This window comes from Centrocercus urophasianus, unplaced genomic scaffold (assembly GCF_019232065.1).
Source record: "Centrocercus urophasianus isolate 14NV4802_14NV808 unplaced genomic scaffold, USGS_Curo_1.0 seq_9, whole genome shotgun sequence".
In the NCBI taxonomy this organism is placed as follows: domain Eukaryota; kingdom Metazoa; phylum Chordata; class Aves; order Galliformes; family Phasianidae; genus Centrocercus; species Centrocercus urophasianus.
In genome coordinates, this window is record NW_024885532.1 from 31,372,326 (window position 1) to 31,393,793 (window position 21,468).

The 21,468-nt window shown below is 39.5% G+C and overlaps 1 protein-coding gene across 2 annotated transcripts in view; it reads left to right on the forward strand.

Moving 5' to 3' along the window:
- ATP8A2 (ATPase phospholipid transporting 8A2) overlaps positions 1–21,468 on the forward strand; it is a 281,480-nt gene that overhangs the window by 175,711 nt on the left and 84,301 nt on the right. For both annotated transcript variants that reach the window (XM_042839218.1, XM_042839220.1), the window contains exons 28-33: positions 439–513; positions 3,623–3,745; positions 4,820–4,898; positions 8,154–8,215; positions 8,541–8,597; positions 12,880–12,987. In XM_042839218.1, the coding sequence (XP_042695152.1) occupies positions 439–513; positions 3,623–3,745; positions 4,820–4,898; positions 8,154–8,215; positions 8,541–8,597; positions 12,880–12,987 (504 nt within the window). The remainder of the gene's footprint in view (positions 1–438; positions 514–3,622; positions 3,746–4,819; positions 4,899–8,153; positions 8,216–8,540; positions 8,598–12,879; positions 12,988–21,468) is intronic.

Genomic DNA, 21,468 nt, shown 5'->3' on the forward strand with positions numbered 1-21,468 from the left:
TCTGGGCGTGTAACTGAAACAGAACACAAGTCAAACAGAGCATCCATCACAAAACAGCTAACATGAAAATTCTGATATTTGGCTCTGATGGAAAGTAGGTGGAAAGATGGCTCGAAGCCATGTTATTTTGCCTGTAGTAAGACTTCAGAAATATTTTGAGGCCATTTCTTCTTTTGAGAGTAACAATTCATATACAGTAAATTGTTCCATCACCTGTGTATTTTATTTTAAACAAGCAGTTCCTTGGCAATATTTAAAATCTTAAGATTTTGAAAGAGAATAACTTCCTGGCACTGCTGATAATTATTTTTAAAGCATGACAAGCAGCTGTCTCCAGATGGTGGTCTGTGTTCCATATCCTCCTCCTCTACTGTAGATGGAAACATTTACTGCAGTAGTAATCTGAAGCTTCTTGTAACCTGTCTTTCTTTGTTTCAGCTTTGGTTTGCTTTCGTTAATGGATTCTCTGGGCAGATTTTATTTGAGCGATGGTGCATTGGTCTGTATAATGTGGTAAGTGCTGCATGTTTTGAATTGGTATTGCTTGGGATGTGTGTTAGTGTGCTCTGTCCCATTTCTCCTAGGAAACAATCTAAGTGTATGCCAGGAAAGGTGAATTCATTTGTAAAAGCCATTTTGATCTACCCTGAGCTATAGAAAGCGAAACATATTGAATGCTGTTTTTAATCACAAAAATAAATTTTGAGAAATAAATTTTGAAAAATGCCCTTAATGCATAAGTGCTTAGCCTAGTGTAACTTCAATAAAACTGGAGCTTTTAGATGTAGTTTAATTTTCTCTTTGAAAGCATCTTTGGTCTTCTGCACTGAGATATTTTACTGACTGCTAACGTTCAAAATAGACCTTAGCCTTTGTGTTTTTATTTTCTTACCTTTTCATAATATGTTGTTGTCCCAGTGATTCTGATCCATGCAAAAACATATTGAAGCATTTACTGATATATAGTTAGTAAATACAGAAGAGTTCCTCTCAGATCTTGTAAGAATTAGATGCTCAGTGAAGCATCGTGCACTCTGTACTGAGTCAGTACAGAACTGGAAGCAGCACACTGTGTAACCAGTATTCCTCACCTTAACCAAGTGTAGGATGTGTTGGTCTGGGAGTGCTTTCAGCTTTTAGTTCTGCTTTTCAGGGCCCCACACTGTATTGTGATTTTATCACTCTAATCAATAACTTTAATCTGATTAAAGCCTGGAAGATCTCTGGGGCCATGTTTTGCTGCATGCCATTGGCCTGTGCTGGTCTTTTTAATAGAGTGTAATGTTACTGATGGCTGCATTCATAAGCTACTAGGACACTTTGTCAGTGTTGAAAAATCCTTTGCATTTCTCTTTAGAGGGAAGAAATTAATTATTTTTTTTTTTTTAAATCAGACTCTTTCTAAATATATGGAAATACAGAAAAAGCCAGCAAATTATCTCTATCACCGAGTAGTATTAATGGAAACACTTCTGTCACATTTCTCTAATCTTAAAAATGATGGCACAAACCCTCATATGCTCTAAGATTTCATACTCTCCATGGAAGGCATTAATTCAGGGATTTTCCACTTCCTCTTCAGCCTTATTTCCTGACTGTTGCACAGTCCGTCATTCATGGTTAGATATTTGCATCTATTATCTTTAAACCTGGTTTGATGGATCTACCTACCCTACATTTAAAGCTCACGGATGAGGCTCATCTTAGAGAATCAGTGGAGTATAAATTAATCCTTGTTTCATAAGGCCACTATTTTCTAAATGTAGAACTGGTCCCAGAGAATCACAGAGAATCAAATGCTAGTGGGGTGCTAAGGGCTTCCACAATTTAAAGAGGTTGGGTTTTTAAACGGAGTTTAACTCTTCTGTTCTTTTCTATGTTAATTCACCCTCTGTTACATGCAGTCTCATTGAAATGCTAAGTGTGGGAAATCTTACTACAGCACTTTTGGAATCATAGATTCATTTGAATCGAAAGGGACCCTTAAAGACCATCTCGTCCAGCTCCCCCGCAGTGAGCAGGCACATCTACAGCTAGATCAAGTGTACACTGGTTTGTGCTGATTCATATAATAGGATTCGTGTTAGGGCTGCAGAGAATGGCCTCAAACTGTGCCGGGGAAGTTCTGTTGGATATTAAGAAAAATTTCATCTCTGAAAGAGTGGTGAGGTGCTGGAATGTGCTGCCCAGGGAGGTGGTGGAGTCACCCCTCCCTGGGGGTGTTTAAGAAACGTTTAGATGTGATACAAAGGGACGTGGTTTAGTGGGGAAATCACGGTGGATGGTTGGGCTGGATGATCTTGGAGGTGCAACCTTGGTGATCTATGATTCTATGTTGGAAGCTTCCTTGCAAATTAGAAACAAAAAAACAAACAAAAGAAACCCAAACCACCTCTCCAACAGTGTCTTGATTGAATTGGGAAGCGTCGCAAGAAACATGAAAAAAACCTAGGGAATTATCTTAAAGGTATATGAGAACGTGTCTTGTTCTGGACTATGTTGGACCAGTGGTCTTAGTTCTAGCTCTGCCCACCAATAGTTTAACAATCTGATTTATTACTCTCTGAGCAAAAGAAGTTAGGTCCAGGAATGGAACAATTGCTTTTTGCTGGTGTCTGGTCCTCCTTGTTGCCTTTAGTCTGCTCTCCAAGCTGCCAGCTCCTTGGTGGTGGGAAAGAGCCCAGCTTTCACCAAACTGAAACACATGCTAGAGACCAGTTCTTAACCTGAAACTGCTAACTGAGCTCTCCGCAAACTGTTAAAAAAAAAAACTGTTAAAAAACTGTTAGAAATTAATTTTCAGATACAAACAGTGTAAAATTATGTGGCTAAAGTTTAGCCTTCAGGCATGCATACTGGTGACATTTTCACTGTGTACAGACAGTAAGAAACATGCATCCCTGAGGTGGCTTTAAATGCACTGCCTCAAATCCTGGAAACACTTGAAGAATGATGGGACCCAGTAGAGGCTGACTTGCTGTGATTCTGGCAGGGTTCTGCTGCCTTTCCTGGAAAATTTCCGAGTCTTGGTTATCTCTAAGCAGTCAGAAGTAGGGACACACAGAATGGTTAATTTGTTCAGGACATAACTGGCTGGAGAATTCCTGAAGTACTACAGCAGAGAATGGCCATTGTTTTTCAGTGTATTTTTAATGTGACATTCACATTTGTTGTGTTCTCAAACTTAGCTTTGGTTAATCATATTGCATATTTAATTGTGCCTACAACATGCCTATGGCTGTATTTGAACCCATTCCTTCAAGGCTTTTTTGAAAAAGTACGTTCTGTCTTTCCTTTGCACTCTGGTGAGGCCTACCCTCCCTAGGTGAGCTGCTGCATCAGAAACTACTGAGGGCAAACTTCTTCAATGTGGCTGCTTGGTTAGTAGCACCGCTTTTCATTTATGCTTCTTTTCTTTGAAAGTCAATATTTGAGAGTTACACATTTCTGAAATTCATGCATGGATTTGTTTGGACATTTGAAAATTATGTCAACACACCAGTTGGTAATGCATCTTCAGTGAAGTGTCTGGGAATTTTGCTGTTGACTACATACTGAAATATTATCAGGGATCCACTTAAAACTCAGAGCCGTTTTTAATGAGCATTTGCTTGCTTTGCAGATTTTCACAGCGTTGCCACCCTTCACTCTGGGAATCTTTGAACGATCGTGTACTCAAGATAGCATGCTTAGATTTCCACAGCTATACAAAATTACTCAGAATGCAGATGGGTTCAACACAAGGGTAAGGGAACAATCATCTGTTTCTTTAAGAACAATATGAAAATTTTGATTTTCCAGGTCTATTTCATCACAAAATAACTTACTCCCCACTGTCACTTCTGTTTTATACTACGATACTGCAACAAGATTGTTGTTTTCAAAGGGATTGTGTTTCATTTTAAAAAAGAACAACAACAAAACAAACAGATTGTTTTCAAGTGAGGATTTTCAGAAGTGGCTTCAACTGAAACTTGTGCTGAAATATCTGTGCACTGTGATTTCAAGAAATCATTTGTATCTGAATATGATCTTTTAATTCACACCTACTAAAAAATGGTTATCTTACCATTCTTGTAGAAACTGAGTGACTTCATCTACATTTATTTAATACAGAGGTTGTCATAACACTTCCTTCTGGAGAGCTTTTTCACCGTTAATCTGTTCCTCTCCATTATTAGAGAAAATAAAAATCAAAAAGTAAAAATTGATTTATTTTGACTTTAACTTTTGAAAAATGTACTTTATTTCATTTTGCTATTTTACATGCCAGAAAATGCCAGCACTGGAATTCTATGTTTATTCCATAACAGGCACATTTAAACGTACTTCTGAGTCAGGGCGGCTGTAAGACTGCTTTGATTAGAGAGGAGGAAGAATTTTGTTGAGCACATAAAGCTCTACTTTGTGCAAGGCTGCTCTATCTGTAAGTTTAAGAATTGCAGAGCATAGAAAGTGTTTGCCCATTAAAAGAAAATAGAACACTTCATGGTATAGAACCAGTCTTTTAAAATCTTTCTTTGAGATAATTAAAGAAAGGTGACTCCATCTGTCTGCTGTATTTTGATAAAGATCTTAAGTTGCAAGTCCGCTTGCCTGTTACATTTTAACTGGATAGAACAAAATTGCCCAACTGGACCAGTGTTTTCTTGTGACAGAGCAGAAATTGTAGGAGGAAATGGATCTTAGGAAAGTTTAGGTATTTCACTTCAGGAAAAATATCGTCTGACTCTAAACTACACAATGAAGCATTTGTTGGGAGTTAGAGAGAGGTCAAGAGTTTTGGACTTTACTGATGACTTGGTTTGTTTTCCCTCAGGTTTTCTGGGGTCACTGCATCAATGCCCTGATCCATTCCATCATTCTCTTCTGGTTTCCACTGAAAGTACTGGAGCATGGTAACAGCTTCATTATTTCTTACGCCAGTAACTGATGTTCAGTCTTACAGAGCCAATGTGTTTGCAGAGTTGGAGGTTGTAACAAGTTCTAAGGAAATAATGCTGACAGTTCAGTACACTCTAGCTGCTGTTCTTGGCCAGTTATCTGGCGGCTTCCTGAGTTTATTCCTATTTAACTTTATTATTGTTCATGCAACGATGTTAATACTTAAGAAATTAAACTACTGTTTAGCCAAAGTCTTACTCAAACACTAAAAAGTTCTGTACAACACCTGATTTTTTTTCAGTGATGTGTTTGGACTTCAAATTTTTACTGTTTTTGCAATGGTTGTTAAAGCAGCTGGTAGCTGTATTATAAGCTTTTGTTTTATCTTTCTGGATCTCTCCCATTCCATAATGCAGTACTGTAAAATATAAAGTGAAAGAACAAGATTTCACTATCACTGAAGTCTGTGGTAGAAATGAGTGGCCGGGATTGGAAAAGATCGGATTGTGAGTCAGATATTAGGAAAACAAGACTTTTTTGTATGAACCAAGTTTACTAATACTTGCTTTCTTTGAAATGTAGTGCAACTGCACAGTATTTCAGGGAACAGTAAATCCCATGCAGTTCCTACTTAGATTTGTTATATAATTGTGTGGGCAGAGAAAACATGGGAAGTTCATTTTACTGTATTAAGAAATGGGACAAAATCAGATGCGGAATTTGGGGGAAGTATTTATCAAAACATGAGTTTTTCAAAACAAACACTTATCTGGAAACACACTTCAGCTTGAGGATGGATTAACTGGAGAGAAGGTAAAAGAAAAGGAAGATGAATGCTCACATCAAAGGAGCATGATGGTGGAGATATGGAGGAGGGAGATTCATGTTTCTCTTTACCTGGTTCAGTAAAACTTCAGTGTCATATCCTCAGTGACAACTTCACACAGTGTGTGACAGACCATACAAGAAGGAGACTCCCTTTCCTCTGTGGGCTGAGAGCTCTGTTTCAGTGTGGGGGGAGATAAGTTGTTTTTGTTTCGTTGGTCTTTGTTTTGCTTTGGGGAGTCTGGGTTGTTCTGTTTCACTATTTTTATGGGAAATGTTAATCTTGAATAACTCCTCTTTAAATCCAACTTAAAATGCTCTGGGCTGATTTCTGTGATAGTTGCAGGCTATGCTTTTTGTTTCAGTCTTCCATAAATACTTTTCTGACTATTCAGTTCCTAAGTAGATAATACACTTTTGCTTTAGACAGCTGGAATGGTAAGACTGAAATAGTCACCTGCTCACATGGTAACTTTCTTTCTCAGATAATCTCAATAGGTTGCTTAGCTTGCTTTCCAAAGAGGAACGAATATTGAATGTTCAAGTTTCTCTGTATTTCTAAGTAAAAGAAAAGAAATGCCAGTGTCATACACAAAAGTGCACCATTTTCACCAGGATATTTTTCAACCTCTCGAGTTCCTTAGAATCTGAAGTGCACGTGTTCAGTGAGCACATATTTCTAAAGCCATGCAAGTGTCCATTCACTAAACATCTGTCTGTTCTTGTTAACAGAAATATCATTCCTTTCAGGACTGCTTAGCCTCCTGAAGTGGAAGGTTATGGAAAACTCTGGAAAAAAATTTCAGTACATTGAAACATTGCAGTGTAACTTTAAAAAATAAAAAAAAAATTTTTTTTGCAGCAAATTTTACTCCATTACTTAAATGTGCACTGTGGTGTGCTAGAGCAATATACTGTCAGAGTCATTAGATGAGTTTATTATAGAGCTATCAAAACAGGTAAGTTTTTAGGCATCCCTCTTTGTCGATAAACTGAGACGTTAGGCATCACCAGGGTTTATGGGATGTGGAAGGCTCCATTCTCTCATGCTCTTTGCCTTTTTTGTTGATACTAGAGCAAAGAGGCTGCTAAAACTTTGTGTATTTGTGAATGATACGATAAATTTCTGAGGCCATAGAGTACCAGGAGAAAAAATGGGCTGATAGAGATGCCTGTGAAGACCAAACCTATTGCTGAGCAAACTGGATCAGGTTTTTGATCTTGTTCTGCTGTTTGTGATTAGTATATCTGGTGTTGTTTCATAGTAGATTGGGTTCAAAATGGAAAGAAAAGCCACGATATAGAATTGGTGACTTCTGGAAGATATTCAGAATCTGCCAGTTGTTCAGAGAAAAACACATGCAGCAATTATAGAAGCAAACCCTCACGAGAAGCTTGGACAGCTGCACTGTCTGAACCTTTTACCCATGCTCTGGACAGAGTCTTTACCAGAGGTCATGCTGTCAAGGGCTCTTCTCTGTAGACTTCAAGATCCTGGAGACGTGCTTTACAGGAACATAGTTAACTGAGTAGGTGACCCTGGTTTTACAATGTCAGATCCAGTTTTGCAAATAAACCTAGCTAAGTGGTACCCTCATAGTAGAAGCACTGTACTAGGCAGTATGTGTTTAGGAACAAGTCCAAGGGTTTTATCTTAAGCCTTTTTCATCCCTGCTGTTTGTGTATTTCTTTAGCAGTTGTCTTAAAACCTGTGAAAATACCAGTACTTACCATGCTTGTGTAATGCTTGAAAGTTCCTGTGAGTATGAGTTCATCTGGCATTAGCGTAGCTGTTGAATGTGCTTTCGTGGTGTTCCGGTTTTATTCAGCATGGGCTAAGAAAGACTAAACGGACATCTGAAGCACTGCCAAGGTTGGCACTTGCAAGTGATAGATTAACATGTACTTACCCTCCTGTGCACTTGTCTAAGAGAAAGCGTGCGGAGGCACTGAATGCTTCTCAGTTACTGAATTAACCTCCAGTGAGGTATTTTAGATATTAAATGTACTTTTAAGAGGAAGCTGCAAAAGATCAATCTACATAGGCAACTTTGCTTCAGCACACATCAAGTCATGTATAGGCTTTATTCACAGCGGAATTTGTTAGAGCAGTCAATAAGCAGCACAGGGCAGATAGTCACAGAAGTGATGCCGACCTACCTCAGCTCTTAGAGACAAATTGCACATTAGTGCCTGGCAAAAGTTTCCCTTCTGCTAACGGCTTCTGGCAAGCAGGGCTGTATATATACACTCTATCTGAGCATTCTGTCTTGTTTAGCACAACTGGTGCATTACCAGTAGCTCACAGCTTCTAAAAGTGCTCTTTGATATTCCGAAAGACAAGTTTGGAACAAGTTACTGTCTAGCCTCCTCAAAATCTCCTCGATGCTGCTTCTGCTCTGTTGATAAACTGGTTAACAAATGTGACAATTCTTCTTTTTCAGATGCAGTATTCACAAACGGGCAGGGAATCGACTATTTATTTGTTGGAAACATAGTTTACACTGTAAGTTTATGTATCCAAGACATTTTTTGAATGGTCATTTTTTTACGCTGTCAGAAAATTATGTAAATCAGAAGGAAGTTTAAGTGAAGTCAGACCTATGTTGTGAGCCTGGTTTTTTTTGCCTACTTTCATTTTTTTTTACACATGAACCAACAGTATCTTCTGCTGTGTCCATCCCCCACCCCATTCTGCCAATGCTGCAGGAGGTGGGTTGGTACTTAGATGGTACTTCCATTTTTAGGTGTTAAAGGGAGATCGGGCTGTGAACACCTCCAAATTTGAGAGTGCTGATACTGAAGCTGTCTTATGTCTTTTTCCTTTACAGTACGTTGTAGTCACTGTTTGCCTAAAAGCTGGCTTGGAAACAACTGCATGGACTAGAGTAAGTATCCTTCATTAGCTTTTATTTTATTAGCGTACGTTTTTCCCTGATGAGCATTAATACAGAAAAGTAGTACTAAAAATCATTTGAGGCTGCAATATTTTAATTGCATCTCTTATTTAAGGATAAACTAAGTTCCGTAACTATAGGAGAGGAGAATGAATGCGCTCTAAAGATGTGATAAAAAAGAGCATCCTGTCAGAAGTAGGAATTCTAATTCTAAAAGAATTTTGCCAACATTTTTAAATATTGAAAATTCAGAAAAAATGCTAGAAATTTGCATAAGAACATCTTTTTACTCTGTAGCTCCTTCAAAAATTAATGCAGTATTGAATGATGTCTGCCCACAGATAAACAAATGGGTTTTGCAGAGTTCTTTGAAGCTAGTAAAAAGCACTGGTGACTTCAGATTGGTTGAGAATTTTGTTTGGAAACTTTCAGCAATAAATAAGGGATGTTAGTCAAACAGTTGTGTTGATTCCTAGATTTGAGTCATTTACATGCAGTGAGTGAATGCTCTGTTATTGGTAGGTGTCAGAATCTGCCAGGGCAGTGACCTCCAAAGAATATGGGGGGTAGGAGGGTTCCTGTGTTGATGGAGCTCCAGCACTTTTCTTCCTTTGTCTAAACCTCATGAAAACACAAATACTGTGAGTTTCGTGGAGTCCCTGTTTCTCCACGACCGTATGAGATGCCTTATAGAAATATTGTTTTCATCATATTCTAAGACGTTAGTGCCCTTGAGACTAAGCTGTTTGAGGAGCCCCGTATTCTTCTTCTATCAGTTTTCTGGAGGGACTTGGCTAAATCTCATAACCTCTTTCCTCCTATTAGTTGTAAAATGTTTCCTTTCGTTCCTCACAGAGGAATTGTTAAGATTAATGAGCTGATGTCTGCTCTGAATTTTAAAGATGAAATACTATCTGTATGGGCTATGTAGTTATTAGGGAAATGCTAATGCTTTCTGCCTCATTCACTCATCAGAAAATAAAATGGGGTCTTTTTTGTTGTTGTTTATGCACAGGTTCTGTGTTGTGTACTAATATTTTAAAATGCAAAAGCAGTTAGAAACAAATTAATCCCCTGTGCACTGAAAGATGACTTATTTAAATCTGCAGTGGAGGCACATAGCCTGTTTAGATCCTGTTATGTTTGAATTATTTGATGCTTCCTCCTCTCTCCCCTTCCCTGGGTAAGTGGTGACTTTTCAGTCACCTGGGAATAATAATCATTTCCCCTTTCTTAACTTCATTTAAAAAGATATCATAATTTTTAGTAGATCTCAGTGTTCTTGAACAGTGGCATTCTATACAGGAAGTTATTGTTCTACAACAGAAAAATGTTTGTATCTATGATCTTTTTTTTTTCAATATATACTCTAATGCCAGTCCCATTGCTCAGACCAAGTGATTCTCATCATCTTGGAATTTGATATTACAATTATTATTTCAGCTGTGAGTGAATCAACAAACAAAGAATCTTTAGGTTACCTGAAGAGTATTAAATGTACAACATTGAGTTAAGCCTCTTCTCCATCATCGGCTGGATTGGTTACATGCAATTTGTTCTTCAGAGCGAGGGACACTGCCACTTGGGAGACATCTTGGGTTCAGCTGAAAGCTTTAAAATAAGAAACACAGATTCAGTGTTGCTGAGAGGCTGGTAAACCCAGTAGGCAGTGTAGAAAGAAAGGCTTTGGTAAAAGCAGTAACATGACAAAGAAAGAAATCTGCCCATTAGGGCTGTGTGGGGCAACTTTCTCTTCATGTTGCCTGTATACATCATTGCAGCAGGCTTTTCCAAAACACAGCTTTCTTCACAGCTTTACCATATTGCTTAAACTGCTTCAGATAAATTGGATGCACAAGACGTGCAGTGTTGTTTTTTTTAATGTATGAGCACTATATTTCATTTTCTGTTATTTAACACATCTGACAAATTTGCTTCTTCTGCTTTGACATGAGTTCTTCAGCAGTAAATGATAGATGAGTGGAAAATTATCAGTTAGGAAAATTATCAGAGGTTGGGTCAGTGTTTAAGAAACGGTCTCCAGCAGGACAAGGAGGGCTCTTTCAAAAAGCAGAGAAAGGTAGAGAACTAATGTAAATAAATACAAACCTGATATTGGTGAAGGGAGGTGCGTGCTGAAAGATGATTGGGACAGCCATGAGAAGATGATGAAAACAAAATGAGCAAAGACTTTACAAAGCTTTGCAAGGGCAAGATTAAGAACTGCAGAACTCAAGAACAGCCCTGCCAGCAGAACGGAAAGAACCAAGACAGAAGATTCACTACCATAAATACACTAGGAATAGGAATGTGTCTTTGAGTGGTTTCTCTGCTTACTTTTATCTTTACAGCTTTTAATTCTAAAGCCTGTAGGAGTCTGCAGTTTGGAAGTACCAGTCCAGGCCACCCTGGCTCTTCTGTCCGCTTGTTTGGGATGGAAGGCTGTGGCTCAGAGGAAGCTGTCATCTACTTTTGGGAGAGCAGGGCTGGTGCTGTTCTCCTGCCACTGCTTGGGAATGGCTTCTTTTTAAATGAATTCCTGCAGCAACCCCACAGCACTCTTCAGTGGAGCTGAACACCACAGTTGCTTGTTGTGGCAGGGCTCTATTCTGGTCAGAATATTGGCATGAAATGTCCTTTGTTTTCAGAACAGCAAGCAAATCAAGTGAACTAAATTGCCTCAACTTCCCCCAGATTCAAAAAAATAAAATCTCCTAGTCTCTTTTTTATTTATTTCGTAATCATAGAAACCTTAGAGTTGGAAGGGACCTTTAAAGGTCATCTAGTCCAATTCCCCTGCAATGAACAGAGATCGGGTTTTATTCACCTTAAAACTGGATCAAAATAACTTTTCCAGCTGCTGGTCAGGTCTCCTGGGTGAAACAAGTAAATAGAAAAGTCTGAAAACAAACCTTCCTGCCCACAGTGTCTCTCCTGGGGGAGCCCACCCCATGTCCTGCTTGCTTGCCCAGCCTCCTTAGGGGTTGAACAAAACTCTGACTTTCTGAGGGTGCCTGGAAGAGCATTCTTTCCATCACCTCTGAAGTTTTGCTGTATGAATGCTCCTTCTGTATGCTGCCTCCAGTTGCTTCCAGCTATCTGCCAGTCTGCACTGGTGCTGCAGGCTCCCTACTTGTTTCCTCTACTTCTGCTCAAGAAAGCTCTCCTTTCTGAAGATGCTCAGTACTTCCAGGGAAGGAGCAGTCTTCTCCCTCTAGAAGTTTCAGTCTCACAACAGACAGAATGCAGTGCCTACCGTTAGGCACTTTGATTCTCAGACACTGTCTGAAAAAGAAAAAACAAGTCAACAGATACAGTAATCAAATACAAAGTATAAATCTGAGAACTAAACAAACATACTGTGTATCCACTACAGCCCCCAGTGAATGAATTCATTGCCATGTTTCTAAGGCCGTATGTATGTAGTAATTAAGATTTATGCAGGTACTTCTCTGAGTTGCAGCCAAAGTCATCAGCCGCAGGGGCTGTTGGCATCCAAAAAAGCTGGAGCCAATAGTGAGCTCAGTTGCGTGTTACAACCAAAATTACTGATTCCATCCACTGCACTGTAAAAGTAAAACAACTTAAATCATCTTGAACAGCAAAATAGTTTGGGTGTGTAGGAGAAATGACTTTCCTTAATGCAACTGAAATGAACTGTGTGCTGGACGTGTTCTTGGTCACTTTGATACTGCTTTCATTTACTCTTAGTCTGCAGATTAAAGAATCAGTAAAGACATAAACCATATTGCATATCCATCAATCACTTAGAACACTTTTAGAGTAGTAAAGGAAGGCTAATCAGTAGATGTTGATGGTTTAAGAGGTGGTATCACAACACTGAACCTTCTTCAGTGAAAGGTGTATGGTGCACATGGATGCGTGCATGTACTCTGACATGAAGGATTTGTCAGTACGAACTTTAACCTGTGCCTTTGAAAAGTTCTACCTTGATGTATGTGTTGAACCTGGCATGTGTACAGTGGGAACCAGGAGCTAGATGAGAGAAATCAGGGCTCTAAGGAAAATCTGATGAGTTTTTGGAGCTCTGAGTAAGACAGATTGGCTGGGAAGACTGACTGCCGGCTCTGTTGTGAGGCAGAGATTAAAGAGGAGGCTGTTTTATGCTGTTTAAACAACCTGTGCTACTGGCCTGAGACCAAGGGCAGTAGACAGGCCTGAGTGAGGCTGATAGAAACCTGACCAGAAAAATAACTGCTGAGGTAGCCGGGAGGTGCGCTGTGCTGACTCTCCTCTCCCTGCTCCTTGACAGTTCAGTCATCTGGCCGTCTGGGGAAGCATGCTGCTCTGGCTCGTCTTCTTTGGTGTCTACTCAGCCATCTGGCCCACAATCCCCATCGCACCCGACATGCTGGGGCAGGTCAGTATGAAGGCTTGGTAGCACAGTGGTGCTCAGCCCGCACATGTGCAAGAGGCTTGTGAAGGATTGTATGCTACTAAGAGCGCTTGCACTTAACGTTTCTTAAAGCTCTGTGCGTTCATTTACCTGAATCTCCTCATTAGAAGAACTCTTTCTCCCTGAAGATGACATCATACGCAATCATAGGCACTGTAGAATCAACATGACGAGTCTCACTTCACTCGAATGGCACTGAAATTAGCTCTTTGATTAGTGCTTTCCTAGTTAGACTATCTTTTATAAAACTCCCGGTACAAATCTAGTTTTTGTTCTAGATTTGTGGAGTTTTCTCTCTTCCATGTATTTTGGTGTCATATTTTTCCCTCTCCCCTGCATTTGTTCAGAATGAATCGGAATTGACTTGAGAACAGCATGAGATGGTCAGAGGCAGAAGGGAAGCTGACCTGTTAATGGTCCCTCTATAACACCACTGGAATGTTGGATTTGTTCCTTCAGTGTCAGCTGAGTTCCAGGTGGTGAAATTTTTCCCTTTGGTGTCATTATTTCAAACTGTGGTGAGCACAGTGAGTCACAAGCCTGTAAAAATCACTCAAAAGCCTTGTGAATATTTAAAATAGAGGGCTTCAAGGAACAATGAAGAATTTAAAAATATATGGTAAAAAAAATATTCTGTAGAGTGGAACTGTGTCAAACTGACCCACAACGCGAGTTTTACATAAGAGTTGCCTTTAAAGAAAGAGTGCTGTTTATGATGGATTATGTTTATGATACAGAAAGAAAAAAAACCTGGAGTTTTAACCAAGAGTTGGAGTATATTTAATTCAGCTCATTGTGTAGCAGAAAATAATAGTTAAAACAATCAAAGTTTGAAGAAAGCAAATAGAGATTTTTGAATTTACTCTCTCATTTACACTCAACAAGAGCAGTCTGGCATCATCGTGTTACTAACAAAATGCATATTGTATAATTGCTGATAAAGCACTGGGGATAACAGAGGCTGTTGTAGGCATTCACAGACAGCTTTTTGCAGCAGATTGTGACAGGCTGGGATCAGCAGGTAAGTGGCTGACAGACAAAACCTAACTTTTTGGATAGCATTTCTTGGTGTCATCTCTGTGTTTCATAGCACATACCACAATAGCAGCTGTAGTTCCTACATTTGTGTATCAGGCAGAAATTTGACTGAATATCACATGGTGCCATTAAATGTTTGTCCTACACAGCAGATTAGAGCGCCGCCCCAAACAAAAAGATTTACATTAATTAAGTTCTGGTTTTGCTCGGATATATTTCAAAAATATATTTTTGAATTTAAAGTTTGAATGGATTTTCTGACATCATGACTTGGGAAATGGTACTAATGTCTTGCAAAGTGTGTGTATATCTATGTGTATATGTGTATATGTTTTGCATATTATGTTTTTGACGCTATATTCTGATGCGTTGTTGGATTTTCCTTGATGTTGTAAAATCAGGGAAGGTTTCTAAGGTAAAAGGAACTTGCTTACCACTTGCATTAACTTGTGCAAAAGCTTGTGAGTAATCAGATGCTGTCATAATAGCAGCTTAAGGTGAAATGTGCTGTGATCGTTCCGGGTTGCCTTGCTTCTTCCCAAACTTAAGGTATTCGTTGCTCCTGCTTTCTGTCTTTCTGCTTTTGCAAGTAATCAAGATATCATAAAAGTAAAATGAGATGATGAAAAAAGTTTGTTTTTTTAAATATCTTTTTTTGTGTGTGTTTATTAAATGAACCAAATTCCAGAAGCTGTTAGGTATTTATTTTACGCAAATGCAATAGCACTTTTGATGGGAGCTGTTCTAACTACTGTACTCATCTGGCATCTGTGCCAGCCAGGACTTTGTGCCATGAGTAAAAGGCCTAGGATGTGCAAAACACTTTATTTTGCCCATTCATTATGTCAGCATGAAGCCTTGCAGATATTTAATGATGTGAAAAGATGTTTAGTTTCTGCTGGGATTTACTGAACCATTTTTACAAAGTATTTCTTTCTTCTGGCTATTGTATCTTGAACATTGTCATGGAGAAAGTACTACCTTTTTTTTTTTTCCCTCCTGAAGGACAAGCAACTTAGTTTTTCTCTTCTGTCAGAGTCTATGTATTTCTTCTTTCTCCACCATACAACTTCCTAATAGAATGCATGTAATGCAATAAAACAAATATGTGATAAAAATGTCAATAGTCCCTAAGAGAAGTTTCCAAGAACAAGACATCTGGTACTTTGGAAATAAACTTTGGTTGTTTTGGGGGCACCTTTCCAGATATACAAATATAGTTGGCTTTAGTAGGATCCGTAGAAATAAATCAAGACGAAGTCATTCCTCACATAGGTGACTTTCCTGAATCCTTTTGTTTTTTGGTTGTTTTTTTTTTTGGTGTGGTTTTTTTTTTTTTTTTTTTTTGGAGGAGTTATTCTTGTGTTTTTAGAGGACAGTGACCTGAGGACACCCAGTGCCAATTTTTTCTTGCCTTTGAAGCCAGGATGCTTCCATGGGAGCCATGCCCCAAAGAGAACAGTGAGCAATAACATTTGTGCTCACTTCTTGCATATGTCATACAGGTGTGTGCGTGAAATGCTGCTCATCTGTTCTTCAGTGTGTTTCCTCATAGGAATTGCAGCTTACTTTGGGTTTATGAGAACAGTGTTACACTGTACAGATCAAAGTCTGTATGTGAATATATCCGCCCATGCACATACACTAGTTGGATCTGAAGGCATTTGTAATGTACATGTATATAAGAAAACATGTATGAAAGTGATCAAGCTTTGATTCTTGATCCAGACATTATCTAAAGCAAAGAGGAACAAATCTCTTCCTTCCCCACCCCAGGGTCAAATGCGGTACTTTGGGTGTTATAGGGGAGGGGTGTTCCTGTCAACCTCCTGGAAACTTCTGGTATTGGCTCTGGATGAAGCAAGGCTTAAGATGTGAGTTTTGCTATCTGTTTCCATACTGTGATGTAATTGTGTTTTGTCTTTGTCTCAGTAGTTGTTACCATTAATGAAATGTTTTCAGGAAAATTAGGACTACCCTTTTGGCCTTCAGGAGAGAGGGTAAAAAGAATGTTTTTGAAATCTGTTTTTGAGAGAGTCACAGATGGTGGTTAATCCACGGTGCAAGTTAGAAATGTCTAGATTTTTATATTTTTGCTTTGTGTTATATGTGGTCTTAGCTCAGAACTGGGATTTTGAGTTTGGAACACACCTTGCTGTCAGAGCAGCATTCAAAAGACCTTCCTCACATGAGCCTTCCAGCCCCACCACAGCAGAGAATGTTGCAGTTGGAGCTGCTGCGCTTTCCATTTTCTTTTGTTTGACTGCTCTTGAGAATAAATGGTTGTTCCATCAGCTCTGCTTCTGTGGAGTGCAAGCAGCTGAACATAGGAGCCACTCTAATGCTTTCCTAGTTCTAATCCTTTATGGAATACTTTTTTTTCTTCTTTTCTTTTCTTGTTTTGTTTTGTTTCCAGCTGAGATGTCAAATTCTTGCTAGGTTATCTGATTATTTACTTAGAGTTTAAGAAGGCTGTGCATCATTTTTGCCAGGCTGCTTTCTGAAGGATCCCAGCAGTGGAGGTGTCTGTTTGATCCTATTTAATGTGTCAGTAGCAGTACTTACTCAAAGCAGTGGTTCATCAAAGAAAACATCTTCCTCTTGTAGCAAAGCTGCTTCTTCTTTTCTGTTTGTATGTCATTAGCATGACAGATCCACCTTAGCTCTTGCAGCACATATTTGACTTTGGAAGGCAATGTAGAAGATTTCATTTACGCTGCGTGCACGGCTGGTTTTGTGCTGACCTTTAGTCTGAAACTCTTTTAAATCTTGCTGATTGAGTTGTTGCCAGAGCCTTTGAGAAACATGCATGGGAAGAGTTGAACAACACAAGACCAAGAAACAGCAACAACAAAAAGCTGGAGATTAGATACTAATCATTTTTTCAACATAATAAACAGGTTTCACATTACAGCCTTCTCAAATCTGTACTGAAATACAGCTCAGCATACATTTCCGTGCCTTCCAGAATATTTCTGGCTTTTTTTCTCTACACTTGTTTTTTTTTCCAGAGGTTTCAGTTGTTTTCTCTTTGGCTTCTCGTATTTCCACAGTGTTTGGAGCTAGTTAGAAAATTGGCTGCTTTGATTGTGGTTTGTCTGCAATCAGTTGCACATTACATTGTGGTGTCAGTGTTTTGTTCTGTGGAAATTCTTCATTCAGCTGTTAGTCAAAAATCAGACTTCGTCTGCAAATTGAGGTTCTTAATGCCTGCTGATCAAGTTTGTTTTTATTATTATGCACAGTGGTCTCCATGGCATTTGATGTGGTTTTGGAACTTTTCTGCCGTTTTGGACTAGGCTCCAAGTAGACAAATTAGACTAATGAAGCATGCATATATTTTCAAGCATCTGTTGAAGGAGTGAATTTGTTGTTTTTATGATCCACACATGGCTTTCAGAAATGAATCTGTCATTTTTAGGTCCCTGGTGTGTTCTGTATCATATACCAAAAAGAGACCAAAAAAAAAAAAAAGAAAAAAAAAGAGATGGATGAAATAAATATTTTTACTTCCAAATGTGAAATCTGGGGATTAAACATGCTTACTTTCTGGATGTTAACTCCCCCAAACATGCCGCTTTACCTACTTGGCAACTCTGCGACAAATCTGTCCTAGATATTTGTCAAAGGTACCCCTGAGTTCTTTCTCCTTCGAAAGTAATGCAGCTGTGCCTGGTGCTGTGTTGGCCTTTACTTACAGAGCCATGCGAAAATAGGGTTAAGCCATGAACTCATTCTGGTTCTGGAAGTGGCAGTGCATGTCAGGACAGTCAGCTGGCCTTGAAGTTTCTCTTGGTTGATCACGTGTGCATCTTTCCTATGCGGTTTGTTCCTGCACAGTAGTGGCTAGAGAGCTGCTACATCACATGGAAGAACAGGAGAGTGACTGTAGGTAAACTGCTACTCACAGATTGCACAGACAGTGTACATGGGCTGTCAGCTGCTTTTCCTTCAGTGCTGTGATGAAAGCTGGACACTAGCCATGCTGTCTGACCAGTGTCTGTTTTGAGATCCGGTAGCTTTAACAAGTTTAAATACAATTCAGTAGCTTAAGTTGAAACATAGTGTATACAAAGGCCATTTACACTTCTGCGCAATTGGCCGACTAACCAGATTATTTTGTTTTGGAGTGCAGTATCCAGGAACACAGGAACAAGCTCCTTCGTTCAGGATAAAATTATAGCTCTGTGCTTCAAGAACTGCATCTTTTTTCAGTTTGGAGTACAAGGTTGCTCAACGTCCTTCAAAATTTGCCCTAAATTGCTTTTTCGTGCATTTAAAAGTAGAAAAATCTTGCTGCGTGCTCATAGGAAGATGTTTGTAAGACATCCTATTCAATATTTTCTTAATTAGAAACATCTGGCTTTTAAATTTAAAAAGCAGCTACTGTATTTTACCAGAGGCAGCATACACTAGTATTCATTTCTACAAAAAGAAGTCTGTATTTTGAGCCATGCTGACAAGCAAGGAAAGACTGAGAATGCATGACTTGCCGTAGTGGATCAGAGCATTTCTGATGTAGTCTGCATTCAGCATTAGAACAGAGGGGAAACAAACTGTTCTACAGTGTGGGTTTGACATTTAAGACTGGGGTTTGTGCGCATCCCTGTTTAAACAACAGAACTAACCCAACTTTACTTTTCGTACAATTATGGAACTCTAGAATATAATGACGAGGAAGGGGCCCACAAAGATCGTAGAGCCTTATAATATCCTGAGTTGGAAGGGACCTGTAAGGATCATTGGGTTTAACTCATGGCTCCATGCAGGACCACCCAAAATCCAAACCGTGTGTTATGTCTGAGAGTATTGTCCAAACTATTCTTGAACTCCAGCAGCTTGGGACTGTAACCACGGCCCTGGGAAGCCTGTTCCAGTGCCTGACCACCCTCTGGTGAAGAATCGTTTTTTTATGAGAAGACTAGTGAAGCACTGGAACAGGTTACCCAGAGAGGTGGTGGCTGTCCCATCCTTATACACGTTCAAGGACAGGATGGATGGGGCTCCGAGCACCTGATGGAGCTGTAGGTGTCTCTGTTCATTGTATGGGAGTTAGACTAGATGATGGTTAAAGGTCCCTTCTAACTCCCAGGAAGGATGTTTTGGGGGACCATGTCAAAGGCTCTACTGAAGTCCAGATAGATGGCATTGGTGGCCCTTCCCTTGTCTGTTGATGCAGTTACACTGTCATGGAAGGCCACTAGGTTGATCAGACAACCATACAACTACGTCCTGGACGTGTTGTTCAGAAGGATACTATGAGAGACAGTATCAAAAACTTTGCTAAAACCCCAAGTAGTCACATTCACTGGATTTCCTTGGTCAACTGCATGGGTAGCCTTGTTGTAAAAAGAATTTAAGTTAGTTAAGTGGCGCTTTCTCCTTGTGAACATGTGATGGCTATGACCAATAGCTGTGTTGTCTTTCAAGTGTTTTTCAATAACTCCCAGAGTAATCTTTAATCCTATTATAGTCTTTAATCTTTAATTACATAATTTAAAATTATTGTTATAACTTGGGAGTAGCCAACCAGTTTTTGTGTCCCAGTTTTTGGCCTCTTTGATACCTTTTGCCAGTCAATTTTGTAGGCTAACAGTGGGCTACATAAAGGATGTGGGGTGGGCTGAAGAGCAATGCTATAGGCTTCAAAGCCAAAAAATCTGTCACTGCCTTTGCACAGGTTTACTGTTCATCACTCCTGTCTGTGGCTGTCATATGTAGGAACTAGTCACACTGCAGGCATGATGAAGGCATTGTGCTGGCATCAAACAGTGACCTGTTACTACATGGAGTTTGTTGTCTTGATGATCTGGAATTGATGAAGGTGAGTAGGGGAGAGAATATGAAAGTAGAGAGAGCAACGTCCTTTGATTTCTATAATCTCAAGGAAAACATAAGAAAGATGGTAGGGCAATTGCTCATGTAAGATGATTTTTAAAAATGCATTTAAAGTTCCCAGCAATGAAGTTGTTGCTACTTTAGAAAATAATATGAACATCAGATGGGATCTATTCCAAAGTGTGACTGTGTGTTGGAATTAGTGGTTTTACAGCTTGCTCTGGTCACGCTTAAGTCATTTTATTTTCAGATGGATGGATGCAGTAGAGCCCAAATGGCAGATATTTGGGGTTTTCTTGGGATGTTATTTTCTCCTTCGTTCCTTGGAGACAGAAGGGCTGTGTTATGTTTTTATTTGAATTTACTTTGATGTATTAAGGGTTTTTTTTTGTAGGGGGACTTAGATTTGCTGAATTTGTGCTCCACATCCTGTGATAGTTGGGTTGCATTTTTGTAAGAGCCAGGCATAACTATTTTCTATGGGAAAAATATTTCCAGATCAATTTGAAACATACCTTTATTCCCTTTCCTCCCTACAGTATATATTTCATGAGATCATTTTTTCCCAATTGTATCATGTCAAAATTTGATCCAAAAAGCTCTGAGGAGTGGAAATGATCTTGCTTTTATTGTGCAAAGACTGACATGGGTGCACAGGCTTTGGGAGCAGCAAACCTGAAGCAGCACAACCCTCCTGAGTGCCCCATGCATGGCTGTGGGTCAAACAAGGCAGTCTGTCCCCTTCTGATTTCTGGTCCACTTGGCAGCCAGCAGCAACTCCAGTATCTTGTGCTACTTCTCTGCTGGGGGATGTGGTGAAGATAAAAAGAGATCTAAGCTGAATTCTGTGAGATCTGGGATGTTTGTGAAGCAGGTCAAAATGCACCTATTTGTCTTGTAGTGTGTGATTTACCAGATCTGTGTATTACTTGAGCTGGTATTTCTATGACAGTAATCTCATCAGAAGGCTTAGGTAGGAGTCTATGGAAAATAAATGTTATAACAGTGGTGCTAAGCAGCCATCCACATGCGCTTCCAGTGGGCTGTGTTTTCTGGAGAACAACGTGTAATTGGATGGGATTGAGAGGAAACAAGGACTTGGAATATTATGGGTGTCATCCCTGAAATCATCCCTGAAATGTGAAGGACTGCTCATGATCCCATGTGCTACCATTCTTCTCTGTAGCATAAAACCCAGCAATGGCAACCCTCAGTTGCTTGATGTTGGGAATGGAGTGTTTTCTACTGCTGAGAGCTGCAATTTCCTGCCAAACATGCTGCAGGGAGCACAGATCTGGATTTACAGTTCTTTTGCAGTATGAAGGCACTCGTTTTCAGAAGGTTCCTAAGGAAGGAAGAGGATGAACACCTCCCAGTCATCAGCTCTGCCTGTATCAGTGCATGAGGTGCACCCAACTCTGAGCTAGGGAACGAGGTTCCTCTCTAGAGAGAAGGCAGGGAGCATAAGGGATTGAATGGAGAAATGTTGGCCTTCAAAGTTTCCATTCTGTATTAAGTTCATTGCTTGCCATTGTACGGATGGATTGCAAAATGTGTGAGTGACTAGAA